Below are 23,580 nucleotides of genomic sequence, written 5' to 3' on the forward strand. Positions count from 1 at the left end.
TGATGTTTTAAAATAGGCAAAAAAAGGGATGACCTGGACAAAGAGGGAAGGGATAGGAAGAATGGAAAAATTGTTTCCCATAAAAGAAGTGTGCAAATTCTTAAAGGAAAAGTTAAATGCATTATAGGAGGAAATCTATTGTCTACACTAAAACTATATTAGTGGGGGATCTCAACTTTCCCAGCTGTACATGTTGTTTTCATCTAAAAAACTAATCATGTAATAGGGCATAAAATCATTACCAGATTCGGAAAAACAAAAATATTAAATGCATCATTTTCAGACCACAATACAATAAAAATTACATTCAGTAGAGGGTTGTGGAAGCACTTAAAAGAAAATTTATCTCTCTAAATATCTACATCAATAAAAGAGAGGAAAAGCAGATCATGGATTGGACATGCAATTAAAAAAAATAAAAAAAAACAAATTAGAAATCCCCAATTACACACCAAAATGAAAATCAAAAGAGAGATTGATCTACCATCAGCTCCTCTGGGATATAATAGATTTTTCTTTGGCAATAGTGAAGAAACTCCCTGATATACTGTTACAACTGAAACAACGTCTTCTGATCTTTTTCTCCTTTACTCCCAAAAGGTTTGGAGTAAAAGACAATCATATATCTCCCTTATGTATACCTAAGATAATCAGTCATCTTTCATTAGATCCAATAGTTCTGTACTTCAATGTCATGTGTCCTCTATTGGATCTTAGATTTAAGGAATGTCAGTACTTTTATAATATGGATCTTAATGCCTTTCTAATGTGAGATGTCTTTCTTTCATTCATTCCCACAAATTATTCACAAAGGATCCATTCAATGTATTTGGAATTTGACATTGTGTTGCTTATTGATATGTGAATACCAATGAAAATGTGAGTTGTTATTCCTTGAAGTATTGAAGTATACATACTGTAAAGCCTTACAAAAAAGACTAACTTTGGAGTCTGAGCAATTGGGTTTAAATTCTCTTCTGAAATTTACTACCTGTGTGACCTTAGGTTAAATCAATTGAGCTCTCTGAGTTTTAATTTCCTCATTTCTGAAATGGGGGTTTGAACTAATTGGTCTTTAAGGTTTCTTCTAGCTCCAAACCTATGATTCTAGATTCTCTCAAAATGCTCCTAAATGGGTTTTCTTTACTTAGTATTCTTTCTATACAGCTCCCATGGATTTAATCACCACATCTATGCTAATGATTCTCAAATCTACTTATTTTGCCCTAACCTCTCCGCTGACCTTGCATTTCCAACTGTTTTTCAAAAATCTCAGATTGGAAATCTAGTAGATAGCTTAAAACTCAACAGGCATAAAACTGAATTTGTTATCTTTTTCCTTAAACCTTTAGCACCTCCGGCAGAACTTCCCAATTACTAAAAAGGGCAACACCAATCCCTCAGAATCACAATGTAGGTGTCATCTTTAACTCTTCATTATTTTTCATATTCCATGTTCAAAGGTTTATCAATTTCACAATATTTCTCAAATTTGCCCTGTTCTTTTCTCTAATACTGCTATCACTTTGGTGTATCCCCTCATTATTTTACTCCTGGACTATGTAATACTCCCCTTGTGTGTCTGCTTGCCTCATGTTTCCTCACTTCAGTTCATCTTCTATTCAGCCACCAAAATGATTCTCCTAAAGACTAGGTCTGACCATATCAACCCCCTTACTTAATAAACTCCAACAGTTTCCTATTGCTTCCCAGATAAAATATGAAATCTACTGTTTTTTGTTCAGGACCCTTTACCATATGTCCTTCTCTTCCATTTTTCTAGTATTCATACAACTTAATTCTCAACATGCATTCTTTGATCCAATGACTTTCTTACTTTCCACAAACAAGATATCCCGTCTTTTAGCCCTACGATTTTCTCTGGCTATTCCCCATGCCTAGAATGTTCTCCTTCCTCATCAATACCTACCTATTTCCGTGGTTTTCTTGAAGTCCCAATTAAAATCCTGTCTTCTACAGGAAATCTTTCCCAATCTCTTGATTCTAATCCTTTTCTTTTCCTATTTACTTTCTATTCTAGAGATAGCTTGTTTGTACTTATCTGTTTGCTTCTTGTCTCTCCCATTAGACTGTAAGCTCCTGGAGGACAAGAGATATCTTTTACCTCTTTTTGTGTACCTGGAACATAGCAGGCACTTGATAAATATTTACTGATTGACTACCAGTGACCTCCATTGCTCAATGAAACTCATTTAATTGCTAAACGATAGTGCTGATATATCTGGCTGTTTTTCATAAGGTTTGTGAATAGGGGTGGGGTTCCTCTTTTTTCTGACTATGATGATCTCCTTTCTCACACAACCCATACTCCCAAGCTTCCCATGCTTTCTCAAATCTGTCAGCATGTAGGGAGTTCCCAAATTCCCTTCTTTGACTTTGTTAACAGCATTGAACTCTCTGAAATTTGAAGTCCGCCTACTAAAATTTCTTCAGTTTTTCCATGAAGGCACAGAATCACATCCGCTTATTTTTCTTTCTGTTAATTCTCTCCCTACAAGCTTCATCTTCCCTATATGTCAAAGACTTAGTATTTATTTCAATTCCATTTTACGTCGAAATTGCAATGCTAAACTAAATCAATTGGTTTTCACAAACTAGTGATGTGTGGAGAATTTTTATTCAATCCAAATGGGATAGAGATTTAAATAATTCTGAATAATTTAAAAGCATAACTTGGGCTTATTTCTTTCCTGTGAGATAGCTACAAGATTCCCTCAGAGCAAATGCTCTGTGCCTATAACTACTTGACACAGCTGGTCTTAGCGTGACAATGCAACAAAACCTATGACTCCAATTTGAGATTTTTGAAAGTGAAATAGCAGCAGGAATCAGGGGGCCATGTATTATCTTCAAAGATATTTCCATTCTTTCGGGTTGGTCTGCTTGGGGGAGGCCCAATGAAAGATTCCCTAGGGCTGAGAATTCTCATCACCCACACAATCTTTTCTTTGTTGGTTTGTTTCTTTCCTAATTACAAATAATCTATGAATCTTTTCCCCTTAAGACAATGAACAAAACAGTGCAGTTAAAGAAAAAAAGATAAAAGTTACAGCAACCACACAAAGTCTCATTCAAATAAAAGAAAGACAGACCACATCTCCATTCAAAGGTCTGAAACTATTCAGGGATTGCCAAATAGGCTCAAAGGTAACATTGAATATCAGCAAGAAGAAGGAAAAGAAGGAAGAAAAAAGAGAAAAAAGCTTAAGAGACAGGAGAGGCAGAGTAGTATCAGCATTTCTGTGTGTGTGTGTGTGTGTGTGTGTGTGCAGAAAGGGGGAGCATCAGAGTCCAAGTCATTATTTATTTTATGTAAATAATTTTGACCCCACTTTATAATTTTTACTAGCATGTAAATATTTGATGAGTCTTTATTTCTCATTTTTTTCTACTCTCCAGATCCCCAAATACCCCTACTCCCAGCAAAACAGACACGGAAGGAACACAAGAAATAAGACAACTAATATCACCTGCCTTAGTTTTAACAATAACAACAAAATACAATAATTTTTGGCAATGTATTTCATTTTTTAAAACAGAATTTTCTCACCACTTTAATTTTTTTTATTTCTCCTATCGACCTCCCTCCCATTTCCTTCAATAGCGATGCTGAAATGAGACATAGCAATCTGAATTTGGTATTTTACTGCCACCTAGAGGACTTTCCCCACCCGACAGTGGAAATATACCAAGGGAACCAAGCGGTAGATAGTAATTGTAGGGACTAGAAAAGGACAAAAAAAGGCAGAGAGAAAAAATACAGAGAATTTGGGTTCGTGATGCACTTGAAAAAAAGCCAAATGCTACCTGAATTATTTATTTTTCACTTTCAACAATAAAAATACCAGCTATTTAAGAAGAGAATAAAGCATTTCAGAGATGGAAATAAGGAGGAAAAAAAATCACACTAGAAATATAGGAATAAAGTCATGCACAGAGGAGGTGATTATTCATTGGAGGACACACAGCAGATTTGTTTTTCAAAAGGGGGAAGAAGAAAGAAAAGAAAAGTTGGATTATTTTACATTTTAGCCGACAGCTATCACCTGCAGGAAACCATGCTGGGCCACTGGTTGATCTCTTATTGAATTATTTCCCCAGCCAACAGTCCTCAGGGTGACTCATCAGTCAGCAGCAGTTTAAGAAGCAAACATGAACAGTTTAGTGATATACTCAAGTGAAACATAATAAAATGACATATGTGATTTTATGCAGAATTCTTATTTTTAGGTTCATGGTAACCAAATATAACTGTAGTTTGCATAGCCAAATCAACCATTCCTTTAGCTAGAGAGAAGGAAGGAAAGAATGGGGCATGATAGGAAACTGACCAAAAATTCCTGGATGTGAAATCTGGGAAGATACAGGTGAATGAGGTTCTCTGCTTCTCTTTCAAGATGAACATGTGTCCATGGATTCAGGGATTTAGAAGCAGCTAGCCAGAGAGGGAGGACCAGAACAGAAGCTGTTCTAATGTTCACTTTCTGTAGGAAAGAGAGCTGGGCAGGTTTATTTCTGGAATTGATTAGGGAACCCAATGGAGAGTTTATGACTCACTCTTAGAATACCTAATAGAAAAAAATCCCCAAAACTTGAGTCCCCCTGAAATATGTATCCAGAACATGTTCAGATGGACTATAGAACCGCTTCCTTCTTTTAAAAACAAAAAAGCAGAATTTTTTTTTTTCTTTGCAGGGCAATTAGGATTAAGTGACTTTCCCAGGTCACACAGCTAAGAGGTGATAAGTATCTGAGACTATATTTGAACTCAGGTCCTGCTGACTCCAGGGCCTGAGCTCTATCCTCTGCACTATATCTATCTACCCCCAAATAGATTCCTTCTTACTCTAATTCCCTATCACCTCCTTTTTGCCCCCTAACTTCCCACTCTCCACTACTGAAACAGAGTTAAGGATCATTCTATTCTCTTCCTTCTACACATATGTTCTATTCTCTTCTGCCTTCTCTATGGCTAGCCATATAAATAGGTTCAGTTGGCAAAGAAATATGAATATTAGATATACTTCTGCCTTCTCCTGTCTTTCCTCCTTCCCTGCATCCCATCTTCCCCGCCTTCCAACTCCTCCCCCCCCCCAAAAAAAAAAAAACAAGCTCTACTACTTGTTCAACCAATTAAAGATTCTTTTGATTTAAAATGCAAATTCTGCTGGAAAAAATCAAGCATGTTGTGTGTTTGTGTGTATGTGTTAGAAAAGTAGTTTGCAATAGTGAGGTTCATATAATTCTTCAATGACATCCCCTAGGAGAAAATGTTTTTGGAGCTCCAGGCCACACATTTTCCTTCTTCCTCTTTCAAATAGTCATGTCCTCAACCCTAAATACACTAGGCTTCTGGACTATGGACATAACCTAGCAGGGGTAAACAGGACCAAGTGATATATACAGAAGCCCAGAGAGTCTCCTAAAAGATGAAATCAGGATTAATTGGGTTGCCCTGAAGAGGTCTTGTGTGAATGAATGTTGATGTGTGCAACTTAATGGAACTCATGAGCACAACCCATTTTGTTGACTATCCAATTTTTTTTTTTCTTTTAAACTCTCATTGAATAAAAGATTTAGGACTGGAGAAAACCTTAGAGTTCACTGAGTTCAGTTCCCATATTTTAAAGATAAGAAAATAGAGTCTAAGAGGTTAATTTAAGTAACTTGCTCAATGTCCCATAGCTAATAAGTATGTAAGGCAGTGTTCAAATCCAGGAGTTACTGACCTCAAATCCAATGTTCTAATCAGTATTTCATATCTTGACTCTCATCAGTTTAAGAGCCCTTATAAATTTAGCATAATGTCTATCTGTCCCTGCCTCCATTTCAAGGCCAGATTGAAACTAAAGCCTCAGAGATATAAACAATGCTTTCCCAAATGCCACAATCCTCCATTCTGATTTAGGCTGTTTTATTCCAACACACTTCTACCTCCTCCTCTGTTTACCTAATTAATGAAATTCTAATGTCCCTAGAGGGAAGATTCCTTGTTTGCTTGGTTTAAGAAGAAACGGCTTGTTTGGTATATGTGAGTAAATTGTACTGGTTGCTTTGCTGCTAGCACTTGGTGGTTCTCTCAGGGCTGGGTTGTAAGGGTTAGATACACAGTTTACAGGCAATTACCTTGATTTCAGATGAGTCACGTGAAAGCAAGATTGAATTCTAGTAGTACCCTCACTTCCAACATTTCACATACCTCTCCCTGATTTCTTACTATCTAGGGATATGAATAATCATTTTTCCATTTCCTATAGGATGACATGTAAGAGTTCTTGTCACATGAGACCTTCCTTTTTAGCTTCTCTTAAAGCTCTCAGATAGGTGAGAGAATGTGTTAGGAGGGAAGGATCAGTTTCTTCTTGCTTTATTGTTTATAGGAACTCCAGCAAATCTCTTAATAGGCTTCTCTACTGTTCTACTGGCCAGTAAAGTGAAGAGCTAAGACCAGTTATTAGGTAATTCAAGCAAATACAGCTTTTCTGCATGGAATTTCCAGATATTTCACAATGTTCAGCCTGTGCCTTGACCTAGTGTACTGGGGTGTCCAAGGAAGTTCAAGAATGTCATTCTTTCCAAAAAGTGCATCTTTAGTCTTCATTTGGCTTCCCCCCCCCCCCCATTTCCCATGTGCTTTCTTTCACTGAGATTCAAAGACCATCCAAATACATTGTGGATTCTTCAGAGAAAGAAGGACTGACCCTTCTGAAAGCAAAAATGTTATTAATGAAATACAAAGAAACTGATTCATTTATCTAAAATGGAAAAAAAAAAAATAAAAGAACTCTAGCTTTCTCCTTCGGTGGGTCTATCCTCACCGTACCCTTCAGTAATGTTTATGTAGTTTCAGTGCCATTAAGAAAATTAATTTCAATTTTCCATCAGCATCATATCTTGGTTATTTAGTTTTATGTATAGGGAATTTTTAGATCAGACAAAGATGTAAAAAGGAAATATGAAAGTGGGCTCCAAAGCTGAATATGAATGATCTTTAAATTATCTACATATGTGTTCATTAGGAGAAATGATCAGCATAAAGTTAGCTATGTAAAAAGAGCAATTATAATAATACCTTTGCATGTGGCCTTTATTCTTAAGCTGCCCTAATTATACACTTCTTGCTCTTCCACTTTTTACCTCCCCCAGTGCCCAACTGCCACTATGTCTGACTGACTTGTATAAAAATATGAGTAAAGGTATTACTATTATTTTTCAGATAATACCATAACACTTTTTTATATTTTGAAGAGATTTTATTTCAAGAGGATAGCCTTATGTAGGCTGAGTAATTTTTCTCCATTGACCATCAATATGATGAGTTATCCATAAATCCCTACTCTCATACCTCATTATGGTGTGAAAGTGATCCTGGGTTTTCAAATTTTATGTTAACAGAGCACAATCTTTTATGGTTTCTACAATGTTAGAAAGGCTTTGACTATGGTTCTTGCAACAGTATATACCTGCTTTTCAAGGATCAGCCTAATTAAGTATAGAGATATTCAACATGAATAGATTGCTCAATTAAAAATGAATTTCTTGGCCATTACCTAAGAAATAATTCAAAATGATACTGAGACTTATGTGGCTCCTTCTCACTTTTATACTGAAAGTGGCAAACTACTGGAAAAAGACAAAATGGGTATTAAGAATCACACCATTAACATCTATACACATCAACTTAACCTTCTACTTGTGAAGCTGTTTTCCAACCACTAAGGAATGAGTGTACTACTAGGGGAATTGAATTTTATCAATCTTGACATTTTCACTATATTTTAAATAAAATCAGAAAGAAGTCACAATGAAATTGAAAAATGGTTCACAGGTTTTCCTTGGAGAGGCAAATGAAGGAACTGAAAAATGTGGCTGTCATTCATACAAAGGCAATAAAAAATAAAACTTGTAGGACATTTGATCACCATTGTAGTACTAGAAGTAAGTAGTGGTCAAAGCAGGATGAATATGAAGAGAAAGTTGTAAGATCCTCCACATTAAATCAACATATTATTTGATGCTCGGTGACTTCAATGAAATGATGGGTATAGGTGAATATGACCAAAAACTAATGATAACATATTTCAGTAGTAAGAAAAGATAGAAGACAAATATAGAGAAGCCTCTTAATTATTCATTGTGAATAACTCCTTTGAGAAAATGATTTTTTAAATCACTGTATATGGTGAACCCTACACAGAAATAACAATAGATTTGTGATTTTCTTTCTATAACTGCCAGGTAAAGAAATTCCCTTTAACCAACAAGTGGACATCTTCTCTCCAATTTACAATCTTAGAGTTGCCCTAGGGCACTGAGAAGTTAAATAACTTGCCAAAGGTTACATAGCCTGTATCAGTCCCTGCAGGATTTAAACCTACTAGGTAATCTCTTTATGCCTTATGCTATACTGCCTTTCTGAAAACTGAATAATGTCACAGAATTGTGATATGAATAGACTGAAATTCATTTGCATAAAGGAATTAGTCCTGAATTTGTTGCTTGCATTTGGTGATGATATCAACTTATTGTAGCTAATATCAAAATCAATAGAAAGTTGAAAGAATAAAAATAAGAAAGAGACCCAATATGCAATTAAACCAATTTTAATCTAAACTAATTAAACATGTTATTGTTGCCAAAGTGGGAAATAGATGGAGGAATGGATATCAACACTGAATAAAACACTTTATTATAGAAATTTCACTGACATAAATCAACTGCTTCCATGAAGAAAACATATTTTTGTCAACAAATACTTGACTTATTGACTGTAGATGGCAAATTCACAGAATTATGGCAGCCAAAGAACAATAAAAGTTTAGAATATAAACTTAATTTAAAATCTTATAGAGAACGATATGTTGGAAAATTATGAGCAGCATTGCAGTAAAGAAATGATGAAGAGGAAAACTTAGTAAGAACCCTCTCTTAAGCGCAAAAGTTTTAGGGAAAAAAACCAGAAAGATGACAACAAACATGAAATACCAAAAAGATTTGCAAGGATTTTAATGTTCTTTTCAACATCAAGGAAAGTGAATTTCCATCAGTTACCATATTCCTCATTGTGGTTATGGAAAAAATAGAAATAACAATGAAGAAAACAAAGATGGGAAAAATAAATGGATTGTACCAAGGATATACAAACTATAGGCCTTTTGGTCTTAGGTCATTTTTTTTTTCACCAGATGACTATGGAACAACACTATGGAATTCACTAATATTCACAGGATGGTTTGGCACATATAGAACTACTAATTGTAACTGCCATTAATTTACAATGGGATTTCAACCCAGTTTTGCAAGTGTTCTATGCCTCTATTTCCCAGTTATGACTAAATACTGATCAATTTAATCGAGTTGGGAAGGATTGGGAAGAAGAGAGAATAAGAATATTCTTAAAGGAATTTGCAAATATAAACAGGCTAAATTGTTATTACATGCTTGGCTAAACAAAGATGGTAACAACAGCTGGGAGGAGGCAGGAAGAAAAGATGAAAAAGAAGATTCAAGTCAGCTCAGCTGCATTTTGCCAGTCTGCATGATTAGTCAAGAAGATTTGTGACTGGAGGGACAAATATCTCAGAAAAACAGATGCACAGTTATCTCTATCCTGTCAGCACTGATTTCATCTTTGAGACACATTCCAGTAAAACTTACATTCCACTAAGAAGATTAACTTCCTAGTTCTTATCTGATCTCCACATTCAAAGGGCATTTCACAACCAAACTGTAGCCAAATAGGTTCGCTTCATGGTAAAATACCTAATACCTTTGCAATGAACATGATTATTTTTTTCCATTAAAATCAATTCTTTATCAAATAGACTGAAAATAGACAAGGATGAATCAGGAAAAGAAGGGAAGAATAAAGTTAAAGCTTTTTGGAGGAGAAAAAAGGCTAGAGAACCTCTTCTGGACACATGGGTTGATGATTTGCAAATCTATTTCTGTCAATGCCAATTTGTAGCCAAAAGATATTTACAAGTTATATTTTAAGTGTTATTATCTGCCCAAACACTCAGGCAGAAAGTACAAGTAGCAGAACCATTACTTAATTTCAGTTTCAAGCATGATGTTTTTAAGGGGGAAAAGAAGGAAGATGATGAGAAAAGAAGCATATTGTGAAATAAAGATAAATTGAAAGGCCTAAGCTCTACTCTTGAGTGACTCTTCCAAAGCTCATCTTTATTTACAATATGGAGTGGAATTTGAAAAAATAATTTGACAAAGAATTGACAATGCATGTACCATTATATATCTATAATCCCCAACTCTCCAGGAAGGAAAAGATGCAAGAAAATGCACTATCATGATGGCCTGTTCAGCTCAAGATATATGGAAGATGAATAGAAAAGTTTCTTCTGTGATAAGTTATTGAGACAGCTAAGAAAAGTAGAAATCTAAAATGGCAATTACCAAATTTTCTGTTTTTTATTCTCTAATCCTAGCCCCGACATGAAATTCACATATCCACAAAAATGATAATTTAACTATTTGGGAAAGCAATTATAGCCAAAACAAGCAAGTAAGCAATAAGTATTTAGGAAGCTCCTCTTACAAGCTAGGCAAAGAATAAGCCTAAGATAACCTAAATGATGACATATATTCTCTCTAGGTACTACCCATATTATATTTAACTAATTTGTAATGAAAACATTCTTTCTTCATTGCCAGAACAAAAATCTCCATCTTAAGGGTAGAAATTTGGGCTCAGCTCAGTCTGCTCCTTAAAAGAGCAGCATCAACATTATTCACTCCAACAAGCTTTGGTGAGGCCATTTCTAAATGCCAGACATGGTTTTAGACACTAGGATGTGATGGTGACAATGACTCAGTCCCTCTTCTCAAAGACATCACATTCTATCTTGGGGAAACTACACATGCACACAAATAAGTAAATAAATGTACATTCAAAGGAATTTGGGGTGAAAAAGGTATAATTCAGGGGATCAGGATAAATCTCTTACAGAAAATGGCACCTGAATTTGGGGTTGGAGACAGTCAAAAAATTTCAGACGGAGGAGAGACGTGAGAAAATTAGAGGCATGAGAAACAGTTTGTGCAAAGGTACTGAGACAGGAGATTGAATATTGCTGTTTGAAGAACAGCAAGTGGGAGTGGGTCACCATTGTAAAAAGGTGTCATGTAAGATAAAAAATATAATTCAGCTCAGTCCTTGATTGAAGTTAAAACTTTGCACCAACCATAGTTTCCATCAGAGTCCCAGATATGTTTAATCTAATCAAAAAGTCAACATCTTCTCATCTGTTCATATATTTGGTCTTAAACATGTGGGATAAATGTCTTAATCAGCCAATGCCTTGCTTCCTCAATAGTCCAATGCCTGAAAAGTGATTCAATTCTGCTTTTCTAGGACAATTAAGTGATTAGTACATATGGTGCCAGACCTGGAGTTACAAAGACCTGAGTTCAAATCTGATTTCAGAAACTTATTAGCTCTGGACAAGTCACTTAAACTCTGACTCCATTTCCTCCTTGGTAAAATGGAGATAATAATAGCACTTATTTCCCAGGTTGTTGTAAGGATCAAATGAGATAATATTTGTAAAGGACTTAGCAGATCCTGGAACATAGAAAGTGCTATAATAAGTGCTAACTATTATTATTCCTCACCTTCTTTTTGAATTTCTATGCATATAACCAAATGCCACAAAGGCAACAACTCCTGAGGTGAGGAAGCAACTGGGTAGGAGGAATTATCTATACTTACTAAAGAGATGTATTCTTGGAGGATTTGCAGAAGAATTTCTCTAGATAGAGTAAGCTTTTCTAATATCCTTAAAAGCAGTGATTTATTTGATGTAGAGTGAGGAGAAAGATGAAGTGGATGGGAAAAAACCAAAAAGGAAGCTCAAGCTTCAGGGGCCAATGGAAGACAATTCAGAAATTAGTAAAGTTTTTCTAAAAGAAAACAACATTCCAGTGGGAATATGGAAGTTGATATACTAAGCTTTTGTTTGCACATTATGTGCAAATACAGAAACACAGCTATGTATAAATCAAGTCTCTGCTTTGAAAAGGAGGTGCTGTTGAAAGTAAGAGAATTAATTCCTTCCTAAGAACGTGTAACAATCAGGATTACATTAGTGTGGCAAATAAAAATCACAGTGGATGGAGTAGGGGATTTGAAATCAGGAAGATGGAACTTCCTTTTCTGCTTTAAGCATTTACGTGCTTGTGACACTTGACAAATCATTTGCCCTTTCTCAGATTCAGTTTCCTCATCTGTAAAATGGTATAATGATAGCAACAACCTTTACAATATTGAATGGATAAGATACGATGCACTTAATAAATCTCAAAGTCACATTAAATGTTAGCTATCATCATAATTATTAATAGAAAAATCAGGAATTGGACTGTTGCATTAAGAGGTGACATCCCATTTCCTGATGAGGACAGATATGTATATAGTACTTTAAGGTTCTGCAAAGTCACTTTATATACAGGATCTCATTTAAACGTCACAACAGCCTGTGAAATAAGCACTGCAAATATTATTATAGGTTTACCAATAAATAAAATGAGGCTCAGAAAGAATAAGTGATGTGCCCATGTTCACAAAGTAAATAAGTGTCAAAGGCAGAATTTTAACCCATCCAAGATCAGCACACTTGTGGATACTTTTCCGAACTATCTCATCCACAGACAAAATTCATGAAATTCTAAAGATTCCAAATGTAGAAGAAAACTTAGAAGTCCATCCATTCCAATCCCTACATTTTACAAAAAGAGGCAAAAAATAAAGCTTGAAGGTGGTTAAATGGCTTGCCTGTTGTCGCTCAGCTAGTGCCAGAAATGGGTCTGAGATGAACTTCCCTGTTCCAAATATGGGACTTTGCCACTAAACCAAAGCAGGATTTTTATTGTTTGACTTTAATTTCTGTAGCTATGGCTGCTCTACAATAATTTTGAATTAAAATTCATGCTGCATCTAGGTTAAGAAAGAAAGCTTTAAAGTCACAAACCTCTTCATGAATTTTCTTGTATTACTAACTTTAATCCTATAGCAAAGGGCCCTAGGGAGAAAATTATCCTGAAATGTAAGTAATCATAAAACCACCTGAAAACTAACACATTGGCCCTGCTTAATATTAGGAGGGGAAAGTATTTTAGCTTCCCCCATTAAGATCTGATGCAGAGGAATAATTAAAATGAAATCTCTTTTTTTTTGCCTCAAGGGTGTGAGAGTGCTATCTGTGTCAATGTAATAATTAGTTTTAAATTTTCTGCCTCTTTTCTCCCCTCTCTCCCTTTTGACACAATGGAATCATTGAGAGTCTTCATTTACTTACCATGCATGAGTTTGTCTCACCAGCTGATACCAGGGTATATACTGACATATAGTAGTGAATTGCAATTTACTGAGATTCTCCCATGGTTCTCCTCTAAGCATCATTGGGATACACCCTAGGCCTCGTGTTTAGTCTCATTATCTAAACTACAGTTGCTTCAGAGTACTATTGATGTATCTTTCTGTAACATGGGAGAATTAAAGACTAATCCAAAGGTAACAAATTGGGGTGAGTTTATAGGAACCATAGAGGTAAAACAATTTGTTTAGAATGCAATACTGCAATACTGCAATAAACTGACTGCAAAATGTATCACAAACCTACTTTTGCTTTATGAGAATGGTGTGAATGAACATAAATAAATGTAACAGACTTGTCTTCATTAATATGTTCTAACCAACCAAGATAATTTTTCCATTACATAAAGACCCATATCCACAGGTTAGAAAGGCCTGAAAGAAATAAAGTATTACTGGGTCAAATGAGAATGGTAATAAAAATGATAAATCCTAGAACTACACTCTTTCATCCTTTTAATCAGGCAAATTCATCCTTCTCATCACCTGCTAAGCCTACAAAGGGCTGGGAAAATTTTTGCAGACAAATAAGTTTATAAATTGCAAAATACTATTGAGCATAATGATGTATTGCATAAAATTACAAACTAGTTGAAGAAGATTCAGGTGAGTAGAAGTTCCTTTTGTGGTTCCTATTGGGTCTCAACCTTTATTCAATTAACTTGGATAAAAATTTATTGTGCCCAACGTGTTTGAGAGAATTATTCTCAATACTTGGAAAGATACAAAGTATGACAATTAAGTCATAATCCTTCCCTGCATCACCACCACCACCACTACCACAATCATCATCATCATTATCATTATCAATAATAATATAGGAATCATAATACCTAGAACTTTACGTTTTATAAGAATCGTCACATATTTTAAATCATTTGATCCTCACAATAATATCCCACAATAATGGGGTAGATGCTATTATTAGATTTGTTTTATAGATGAAGAAACTGATGTGTGATAGTAAATTCTGATAAATTTCATTAAAGTTTAATCCATTTATTATATTTTAGTTTCTCTTTGTATGTGCCTCTGAATTCCTCAAGCTTACAGCTATTAGTTACCTATTTAACTATCCTCCTCCTATGAAATTCCCTTCCTCAGGACTTTCCAGGCACAAAATTTGAATCTATATTTCAATGCATCTATATAAACTGCAAATTCCCAGAAGTTGCCAACCATTAGACTTTCAAGAGGATATTAGTCCACCTTCTGATAAATTGATGTTAAGTTGTGGTTAGTGACCTTGACACTGACCATTCAGAAGTAACATATACTTTTTTTACACCAGATTCATGTCATTGTCTATTTTTGGGTTCCTCGGCATGACTACATAAGAGCTGTCTGGACTGTCAGGTACATTCTTGGTTGCTAAGGAGCCCTGGACCCCATTTATTGGTGATAGATAACTTTACCAATAAATTGATCATTCTCAGAACTTTGTTGTCTCAGTTTACCATTATTTCAATTGCAAGAGTTGAGACAAGTAAAGGGACTTACCCAAGGTCACAGAACTAGTAAGTACAAAAAAGTCATGGAACATGGCATTGAAGAGGTGGTAGTTGATTTGGGTTTTAAAGATTAGACAAATATTCAGTAGGCAGAAATAGAGAAAAAGAAAGTGTTCCAGACATAGGGAGAGTGTAAGCAGAAGAAAACAGACAGGAAAGTGAAGGACACCGTTCCACTGTGGTGGAAAGATGATGGTAGTGAATGATTCATTTTGTCTTAACAACTGCATGAAACAGAGTAGTATAAAAAAGAGCTGAAAAAGCAAAGTGATATCAGGTTTTGGAAGGACTTAAATTAAAGTCAAAGGAGACCAAATTAATTCAGGAGGCAATAGGACATTATTGAAGATTTTTTTTTTTAGCAGTTTTGAACGAGGAAGTGAAAATAGAAGACTTGTAAGGATGCTCTTTATTTCAAAAGTTCAGGTGAGTAATATTGGGGACCTGTACTTTGCCTATAGTCAGGTGAATATAGAATAGAGTACACATGGAAAATGTTTTGCAGGAACTTTTAATCTTTTCTCTATGGAGAGATAAAATATGTGAAGAGTGAAGATTTTTAGAAATTTTAAAGTGCAAGTTAAAGTGAACAATGAACCCCTTCTCGAGGTGTATAGGTGTGTACAGGTAGAAATGTCAGGACTTGGTACCCTATTAAATTACATATGTGAGGAAATGGAAAGAAGAAATGATAAACAAGTTCCTTTAGTAAAGTACTATGCTGTCTCAAAGTTGAGGCATTTTGGGCCCTATCTACACCCTGCATGCTTCAAATTAAGCCAATGCCTTCTTCATGGAATTTAGCAGAATATCTCTAGATCCTTATACATTTATGATTTGAACAGAGATCATAGACTTAAAGGTGAAAGTAACTCCAATGTTTTTTACAAGTTTCTTTTTCTTTTACAGATGAGGAAACTGAGGCCCAAATGACTTGAAATGAGGTCACATAGATAGGAAGTATATGGCATCATGGTTAAAGTAAGGGTTCTTTCACTGTACTACTAAATAATAAACAAATTATTTTAGTAAAGTGCTATGCTGTCTCAAAGTTGAGGCATTTGGAGCTCTGTCTATATCCTGCATGTTTCAAATTAAGCCAATGCCTTCCTCATGGCATTTAGCAGACAGAATATCTCTAGATACTTAAACATTTATGATTTGAACATAGATCATAGACTTAAAGGAAAAAGTAACTCCAATGTTTTTTACAAGTTTCTTTTTTTTTTACAAATGAGGAAACTGAGGCCTAAGTGATGAGATAAGGTCACACAGGTAGGAAGTATATGGCATCATGGTTAAAGTTAGGGTCCTTTTACTGTACTACTTTTGTCCATAGGCACATGAATAACGCTCCTGTTAAAGAGCTGGATCAGAAGAAAATGTTGAAGGCGTGGCTCAGAAATGCTGACTTTCATATGCTAGTAAAACTTAAGCTGATATGAGTGGGTTTGGAGCTGAGAAAAAGCAAGATACAGAAAACCCTTACGGTAGCATGTGTGAGTGGCTGAAGTCATTCTTCTCAGAAGCCTCAAAGTGCGGTGATATTTTCCCCAGCCCACTGTCACTCAGCATGCGTTTTCGGAGAGCTGGGTTCCACCAATCTGACATCCTTGGGGAAGAAAAAGACAGAAAGTCACGTCTTTTAAGTTAGTTTCTGATCTGTAACACTTAACCTGTCCTCCCTCTAATCCTAAAAGCAATCAATGAAATAGACTCCTCTCTCATTCCCTCCTTTCTTCCTTCTTTCATTACTTTATTCTTCCTTCCTATTTTTCCTTCCTTCCTTCCTTTTTCCTTCCTTCTCCTTCCTTATCTCCTTCTTTCCTTCCTTCCTTTCTTTAATCACTATAATTATCCTAACTGCCCTCTTAATAAATTTCTCACTCTATTCTTTATAAGTACCTATGACCCTTACTTCATTATTCCCTAAGAATGTAAGTATTTTTGCCTCATTCTCTTTTCTCTTCTTTTTTGATACTGTCTGAAGCTATTCTTTACCAAAGAAATGTGCACTTCCTGGCTAGACTAAGCTATCTCAATATGTACTATATTGCCCTTTTTGGTTCTTGAAGTTGTCAGACGAAAAGCCAAAGTTACCACAGACACTAGCCACATGGTTGTTTTTCTTCACTGATCTCACCTATAAAGAAGTACTCACTCACCCAGAAGCTTGCTCCACTACCAGATCAGGCATCCCTGGTGGTGTCCCTGCTTGCTGTGATACCACCATATCTGGATCCAGGATAAAAATCTCATCTTGTGAAATTTCCATCACAAAGTGCAAATGTTCCTAGGAAATATTATCATTAATATTATTATCCCTGTTACTATTAGTGTTGATGTTAAAACAACAAAATGGGTATTTATAAAGTTGGCTTAAAATTTACAAAGAACCTTTTACACATCATTTTATTTTAGCCTCACAAAAGCCTTATATAGAAAGTGTTTCATTTTCTAGTTGAAGAATGTAACTGAGAAACTAAGTGACTTCCCATAATCATGCAGTTACTAAATGTCTAAGGCAGGTCTTGTTCACTGAGTTTAGAAAAGAAGAAAACCTGGTCTGTCAGAGTGTATATGGAACGGGCCAAAACTGCCATGTGGATTAGGACATAAATAATTACCTTGGAAAGGGCAGATAGGTGGTACATAGATAAAGTGCTGGGCCTAAAGTCAGGAAGACTCATTTTCCTGAATTTAAATCTAGCCTCAAGACACTTCCTAGCTGTGTGATTCTGGGCAAATCATTTAACCCTATTTGTCTTGGTTCCTCATATGTAAAATGAGATGGAGAAGGAAAAGAAACAATACTCCAAGATCTTTACAAAAAAATCCCCAAATGTAGTCACAAAGATTCAGATGTGACTAAAATAACTAAAGAATGATCTTGGAACAACTACTAAGAATTACGAGTATCAAGGTGTAGTATGTCAAATAGTCATTTAAGCCCTAGCCCACCTGAACTCTTAAGTCCAGGAAGACCTTGGGTAGGGTTCCAGAGTTAAAGAAAGTCTTGCCTATCAGAAATGGCACTTTGGATGTGAATCAGACATGATCATCCTGGGCCTGAGGAGTCAAAAGGCAATAGGTTTGTTTTGAAACTTCCCTTGAGGTTTTGGCCTACTGAATGCTGAAGGAATATAGGGCAAATAAATGGAGAGATCAAGAAATAGCAAATATTTTATCCCCTTCAGAATCTCTTGGGAAACCACAAGTGGCGTCATCTACTCCAAATTTCTCTGTAGTACAATTTATTTTGTAGTGCTGGGCTGAGAGAATAAGAATTATTCTGAATACTTGATTTTCACAAACACCATCCCACAACACCATTAAGCTAGCATTGCTTCAAAACTGTGGATCACCACTCCCTGAACTTAATTACAATTGGATAGAACTTGTATAGAATCTATAGCAAAGGAATGCCTATCTCACTTACCTAAACTTTCAAAGCCTAATCCATGTAAGCCAAGAAGCTGAAAGCCCCATTAATGGTGATGGAGTTCTGATTATTTTCAATACTGTTTTTTCATTAGATTTTCTTAAGAATCTATGGTTACCAAGGAACTGAAGAAATCTCATCATAAATAATGATATTCTCTTATGTCAGCAACAACAACAACAAAAAAAAACACTTAGGAGAAGGTAGATTTTGGCTGGAAAGCATTAAGTCAGATGGAGCCACTTAAAATGTTCTATAGAGGCTATAAACCCAAAGATTTTTAACAGATCTGCAAGACTAATCTGCAAAGGAATTAATTATTAATTCACATTCCTGACTAGTATGCCATTCCAGAACATTCACAGTTTTTCAGAATGGTCTATAGGAAGAGAAAGGGAAAAAAAAAATGTATTTACAGATAAGAAATCATCATTTTACACTGAGACAAACTCACCTGAGCTCTGTCTATTCGATAAAAACGATCAGCAGAAGTAGCTAGGAAAGAAACCGACAATGAAGAGTCACATTACAAAGAAGCTCTGATGTCTAATAAATCTACAGTTAGCAAACTCAGACTGCATCAGAATCCAAGGGAGATTACATTTGGAGGGAGGCTCTCAGTCTAGTTTGAGAGTTCTGTGCCCTGGGGAAGGGATTCTCAGTTGCTAGAACTATTTGGAAAGGTTAAACCAAGGTTTTGCTATTATAGCTAGTATGAAACAAGGATAGAGACTCTGTAAGCCTGAAACTCTAGGATCATTTTCACCAAGGCTTGTACACATCCCTACTTCAAGGGTTCTAGGATTGTGGATTAGAATTCAGCTCCGTGGTACAGTAGAGTGCTATATTTGGACTGAGGAATACCTGACTTTAAAATTCACGTCATATTTTCTAGCTGTTTCTGGATAAGTCACTTCACCCCTCTTTTTACCTTCTTTTATCTGTTAAACAAGAATAATAATGGAGTTATTATACGATCTCATAAGATTGTTATGAGAATAAAATGAGATAATATATGTAAAATGTTTTGTAAGCCTTACTCCACTATATAAATGGTAATAATATTACTATCCCTCATGTTGTGAGATTTTTATCCATATTTTACTAAAAATCTTGCCCAAAGGACCAACCCAATAGGCTAGAGAATTTCCTTTAAAAGGGTCAGTATATGGTAAGATATAAATGTCAAAGGACATTGGACTAGGATTTGTTCAATGACAGACATTAGGCCATAGGATTAGGGTTTCTAGAAGTTGCAGTGTAGGCTTCTGATTAGTTATTCATATACTAAGTGAATAACAGTTCTCCTTATTTGCATTTTCTATCTATGTGAGCCTCAAGCATAACCACCACAGTATAAAAAGCCAGAGGGAAGTGCTCAAGATCAGGCAGAGAAGATTCAGTCTTGGAAAATACTCATTAAAAACCAATAAAGTTTTATCTTTCAATACAGCAGAAACCCACATAACAAAAAGAGATATGATGAAACTTTTAATCAGTAGAAATAGTTTCTGTTAAAACCAAACAGCTTCATCAGTGTCCTGCATTCAATTTTTTTCCTCAGTTTATTTGCAAAGCGCCTTGGTTGGTTAAAAAAAATGTATGACACATTTCTCTAATATGCTCCTTTATTACTCTGTGATAGATCAATAGACTACCAAGGATTCAGGAATATTTTATGCTTTCTTTCAGCTTTACCCCCTCCCATATTAGCCCTTGGTAAATCAGGGGATTTAACTTTATTCTTATATTATTATGAAGGAAGGAAATTATTTTGCATAATTTCTTAGTCAAGGCGTCTCAGATGTCCTATTTTAGGCAAATCTACACAGTAGTTTGAAACATGGAGTAATATCAACAATACTTAGCATTTTCATGAGCTTTGAGATTTGTAATGTACTTTCCATATAACATTTCATTTGATACTCGAGTATTCCTGTGAGGTAGATGCTAACATCATTATTATTATTCCAATTTTTCAGATGAGGAAATTGAAATTCAGAGATGTTGAGTGAATTATTTGAGATTCCTTAGCTTTTAAGCTTCTGAGATGAGACTTAAACTCAGGCTTTCCTAATTCCAACTCCAGAAATACATCCACTAAACTAGTAGTGCCAAACTTGAAGCTGGCTAGTGCAAGAAGCCATAAAATTCCCAAGTGATCCAATTGTAATTGGAAAATATTTAACAAAAAAATTTAAAAATACAATATAACACACATAATCTTAATTTATGGTTTTCTAAGTCATCTTTTTCTATTTGAATTTGACCTTACTACTCCCTTGAGAATAAAGCTTGTCCAAAACTGTCATCCCCTCCTCACATACAAATATCATTCTCACCCTCAGAGATTGGTTGGGGAAAAAAATCCATAAGGATTGTTTTTTAAGGAAGTAACTTTGAGAACCTGTATACCAATTCCTGAATTGCTATTTAAAGAACTCTTCTTTTGCATTGGTTTTCAGGAGACACCTTATAAGCTTCATAAAATTGATCTCCTTAATTTTAAAATCACACATCACATAGTCACAAGTATTAATTCAGAACTAATTTTGATTGCACATCCAATACTACACAATCTCTTTTATCCACATAACACATCGCCTTAGATATATGCACCGTGAGCACATATGCACCCAGAAGGAGACATATAAAGAAAAAGACTAGAAAACCCAGTGCCTTGAATCAAGAGTTCTGAAGATGCATCATGCCATGTTTCCAGTTGAAAACTTGGGCCTGGCTAGCTCTTCATACTAAACTCATCTTTCTTAGCTATTAAAGATAACCACTTTTATTTAAAACAAGTAAATAATGTCTTAGTACTACTAAACATTTTGCATATATTATCCCCATTAAGTCTTATAATAACTTCATGTGGTAGGTAGGGTAAATGGATCATAATTATTATACAGATGAGAAAACTGAGGTTTGGAGAACTTGTACAAAGTTACACAGATGGTAAGTAGCTTATCTAGGACCCTGACCCAATTCTTCTGGCTTCAGATTTCATAATCTTTCCACAATGCCAGCCTAATAAACATAGCTAACTATTCTTATGCTAGTGCAGTGCTCATTCATTCCCTTTTTCACCTTCTCAATTCTCTTAGTCTTTTTTTTTCAAGTCACAGCCTGCACAACAGATTGCCCATTCTATCCCTACATTTTGTTTTTATTCATTTGCCTTTATGTTTGTTTACTAAACAATCAGTAAGCATTTATGATGAGCCTATTATGTGCTAGGCTTTATGGGAAGCATCGGATACAAAGACTGAAAGAAACCTGCCTTGGAAGGCAGACTGGCCTGGCCTGGCAAACAGAAAGCTAGCCAGCTTCAAGCAGGAGGCCAGGATGTTCAAGTACCATCTCCAAAACATCCTGGATGTGTGATCCTGGGCACAGCAGGTAGGTCTGTCAATATCCCAAGACTATAAATCACAGAACAGTTGCAGATTTGCATTGCTAGAAGGAGTTTCCTAACCATGAGATGCTATCGCCTATTAAATCACACATCAGGATATATATATATACATATTAATATTCTATATCTTAATGATGAGCCTTTTTATATCACAGGCTCTTCTCAGAAACTTCCTCCTCTCCCCACTATTTACTTTCTCTTTTAAGTGAAGGGGGGAAGATGAGAAAAGGGGACAGTGAATAATAAACTCTATTCATCAAAGACAGCTCTCTAACCTTCAAATAAAAGCAAGAACACTTACCATCTAGAAAGCACCACCTGGGGGAAAGTCTCTGAGCTGAAAGAGCCCGGGGGAAAGAGGTTTCCTGATCCTAAAAAGAGAGAAACAAGATTCTTGACTTAGATGTAGGAGGGACTTTAGAATTCATCTAGTAGTTCTAGGGTTATAATAGAAGTCATGGGCTAGAGTGAAGTCTCTGAACTCCTTCTCAGAATACCTTTAAATGCAAAAAAAAAAAAAAAAAAAAAAAAAAAAAACACCTTATAGAATCGCAAAGGAAGCCAATTATGTAGAAAAAATTATCAAAAAAAATTTAAGCCATGTTTATAGATTCCCAATAAAGAAGCCCTTATCTAGTCCAACTTTCTCATTTTTTTGGTTGGGGAAACTGAGACCCAGAGAAATTAAATGACTAGCCCATTGTTACATAGGTAGTAAGAAGTAAAGCATGGATTTGAATTCAGGATTGCTAACTGCAAATCCAGTGCTCTTTCTGCTGTATTATACTGCATTTTAAAAAATAAAAATATTAACAGAATTATTAATACTGAAGTTTCACTTCAAGTAACCATATGATTCTAGTATCAAATGAATCAATAAATTTTATTTTTTCTCATTTCACATTAATGATAAAATAGAAAAGACAGGCATCCTCTTTCTCACTTAACTTCTGGTGGCCTCAGTTTCAAGAGGGATCAAGTGAGTCTGCAAAGATCATATGACCATTTAGGATCTCAAACAAGACCAAGAACCATTTCTTTTTACTTCTACTACCCTTATTCTTCCCAGCTGGTGAGGAAGTATACACATTCCATTCTTCTCTAATTTTAAAGTCTAATGTTTAAACTATTAGAAACTTTCATAATTCCTCATAATACATCTCCTAAGTCACTAAATATTAAGCAATCACTCTATTCACAAAAGCATCTACTACATAAGAGGCACAATCCCAGCTACTGCAGAATTGAAGATAAAAATGAAACAGTCCCTCTTCTCATAGAATTTACATTCCATTGGGTGCACAACAGGAATGTTTGAGAATGCTACTGATGAGGTGCAAATGATGAAGGGAATTTTATTGTTCACTAAGAAGGAAGCTTTCTTAGCGGGCAAAACTCCTCATTAGGAATTTGGCCAAAGGAATTTGGATTGACAAATCATGATTATATGGGATACATCTTGGCCTGGGGCTGGGAGATGTCTGGACTACTCAATAGAGGACTATCAGAAAGAGATCTCCAATTGAATAACTGGAAGTTTGCAAGCTTTTCCCAGGGTCTGGGAATTCCCAAGGAGGAACAGTTTCTGGGTCCCCCCAAAACATCTCAGTTAATGTCAGTGGAGAGTGACTGATCAAGATCTCTGATTGAATGAAATCACTTAACTAGGCATTGTCTGGGAAAGCTATGCTTTTCCCAGGAGAGAGCTTGAGACCCTGAATCACCCTTCTTTTACAGATTAAAGGGGACATAGTTTCAGGCTTCATCCTCATCACTACTATCCTAGTACAATCAC

At 35.5% G+C, this 23,580-nt stretch overlaps 1 protein-coding gene across 1 annotated transcript in view; it reads right to left on the reverse strand.

Moving 5' to 3' along the window:
- Positions 1-23,580, reverse strand: part of DGKI (diacylglycerol kinase iota) — a 552,148-nt gene that overhangs the window by 76,949 nt on the left and 451,619 nt on the right. Inside the window, exons 25-28 of the mRNA XM_031939143.1 lie at positions 22,087-22,156; positions 18,822-18,862; positions 17,091-17,218; positions 16,415-16,537 (exon numbers count right to left, since the gene is read on the reverse strand). Of these exons, the coding sequence (XP_031795003.1) occupies positions 16,415-16,537; positions 17,091-17,218; positions 18,822-18,862; positions 22,087-22,156 (362 nt within the window). The remainder of the gene's footprint in view (positions 1-16,414; positions 16,538-17,090; positions 17,219-18,821; positions 18,863-22,086; positions 22,157-23,580) is intronic.

Source organism: Sarcophilus harrisii, chromosome 5 (assembly GCF_902635505.1).
Source record: "Sarcophilus harrisii chromosome 5, mSarHar1.11, whole genome shotgun sequence".
In the NCBI taxonomy this organism is placed as follows: domain Eukaryota; kingdom Metazoa; phylum Chordata; class Mammalia; order Dasyuromorphia; family Dasyuridae; genus Sarcophilus; species Sarcophilus harrisii.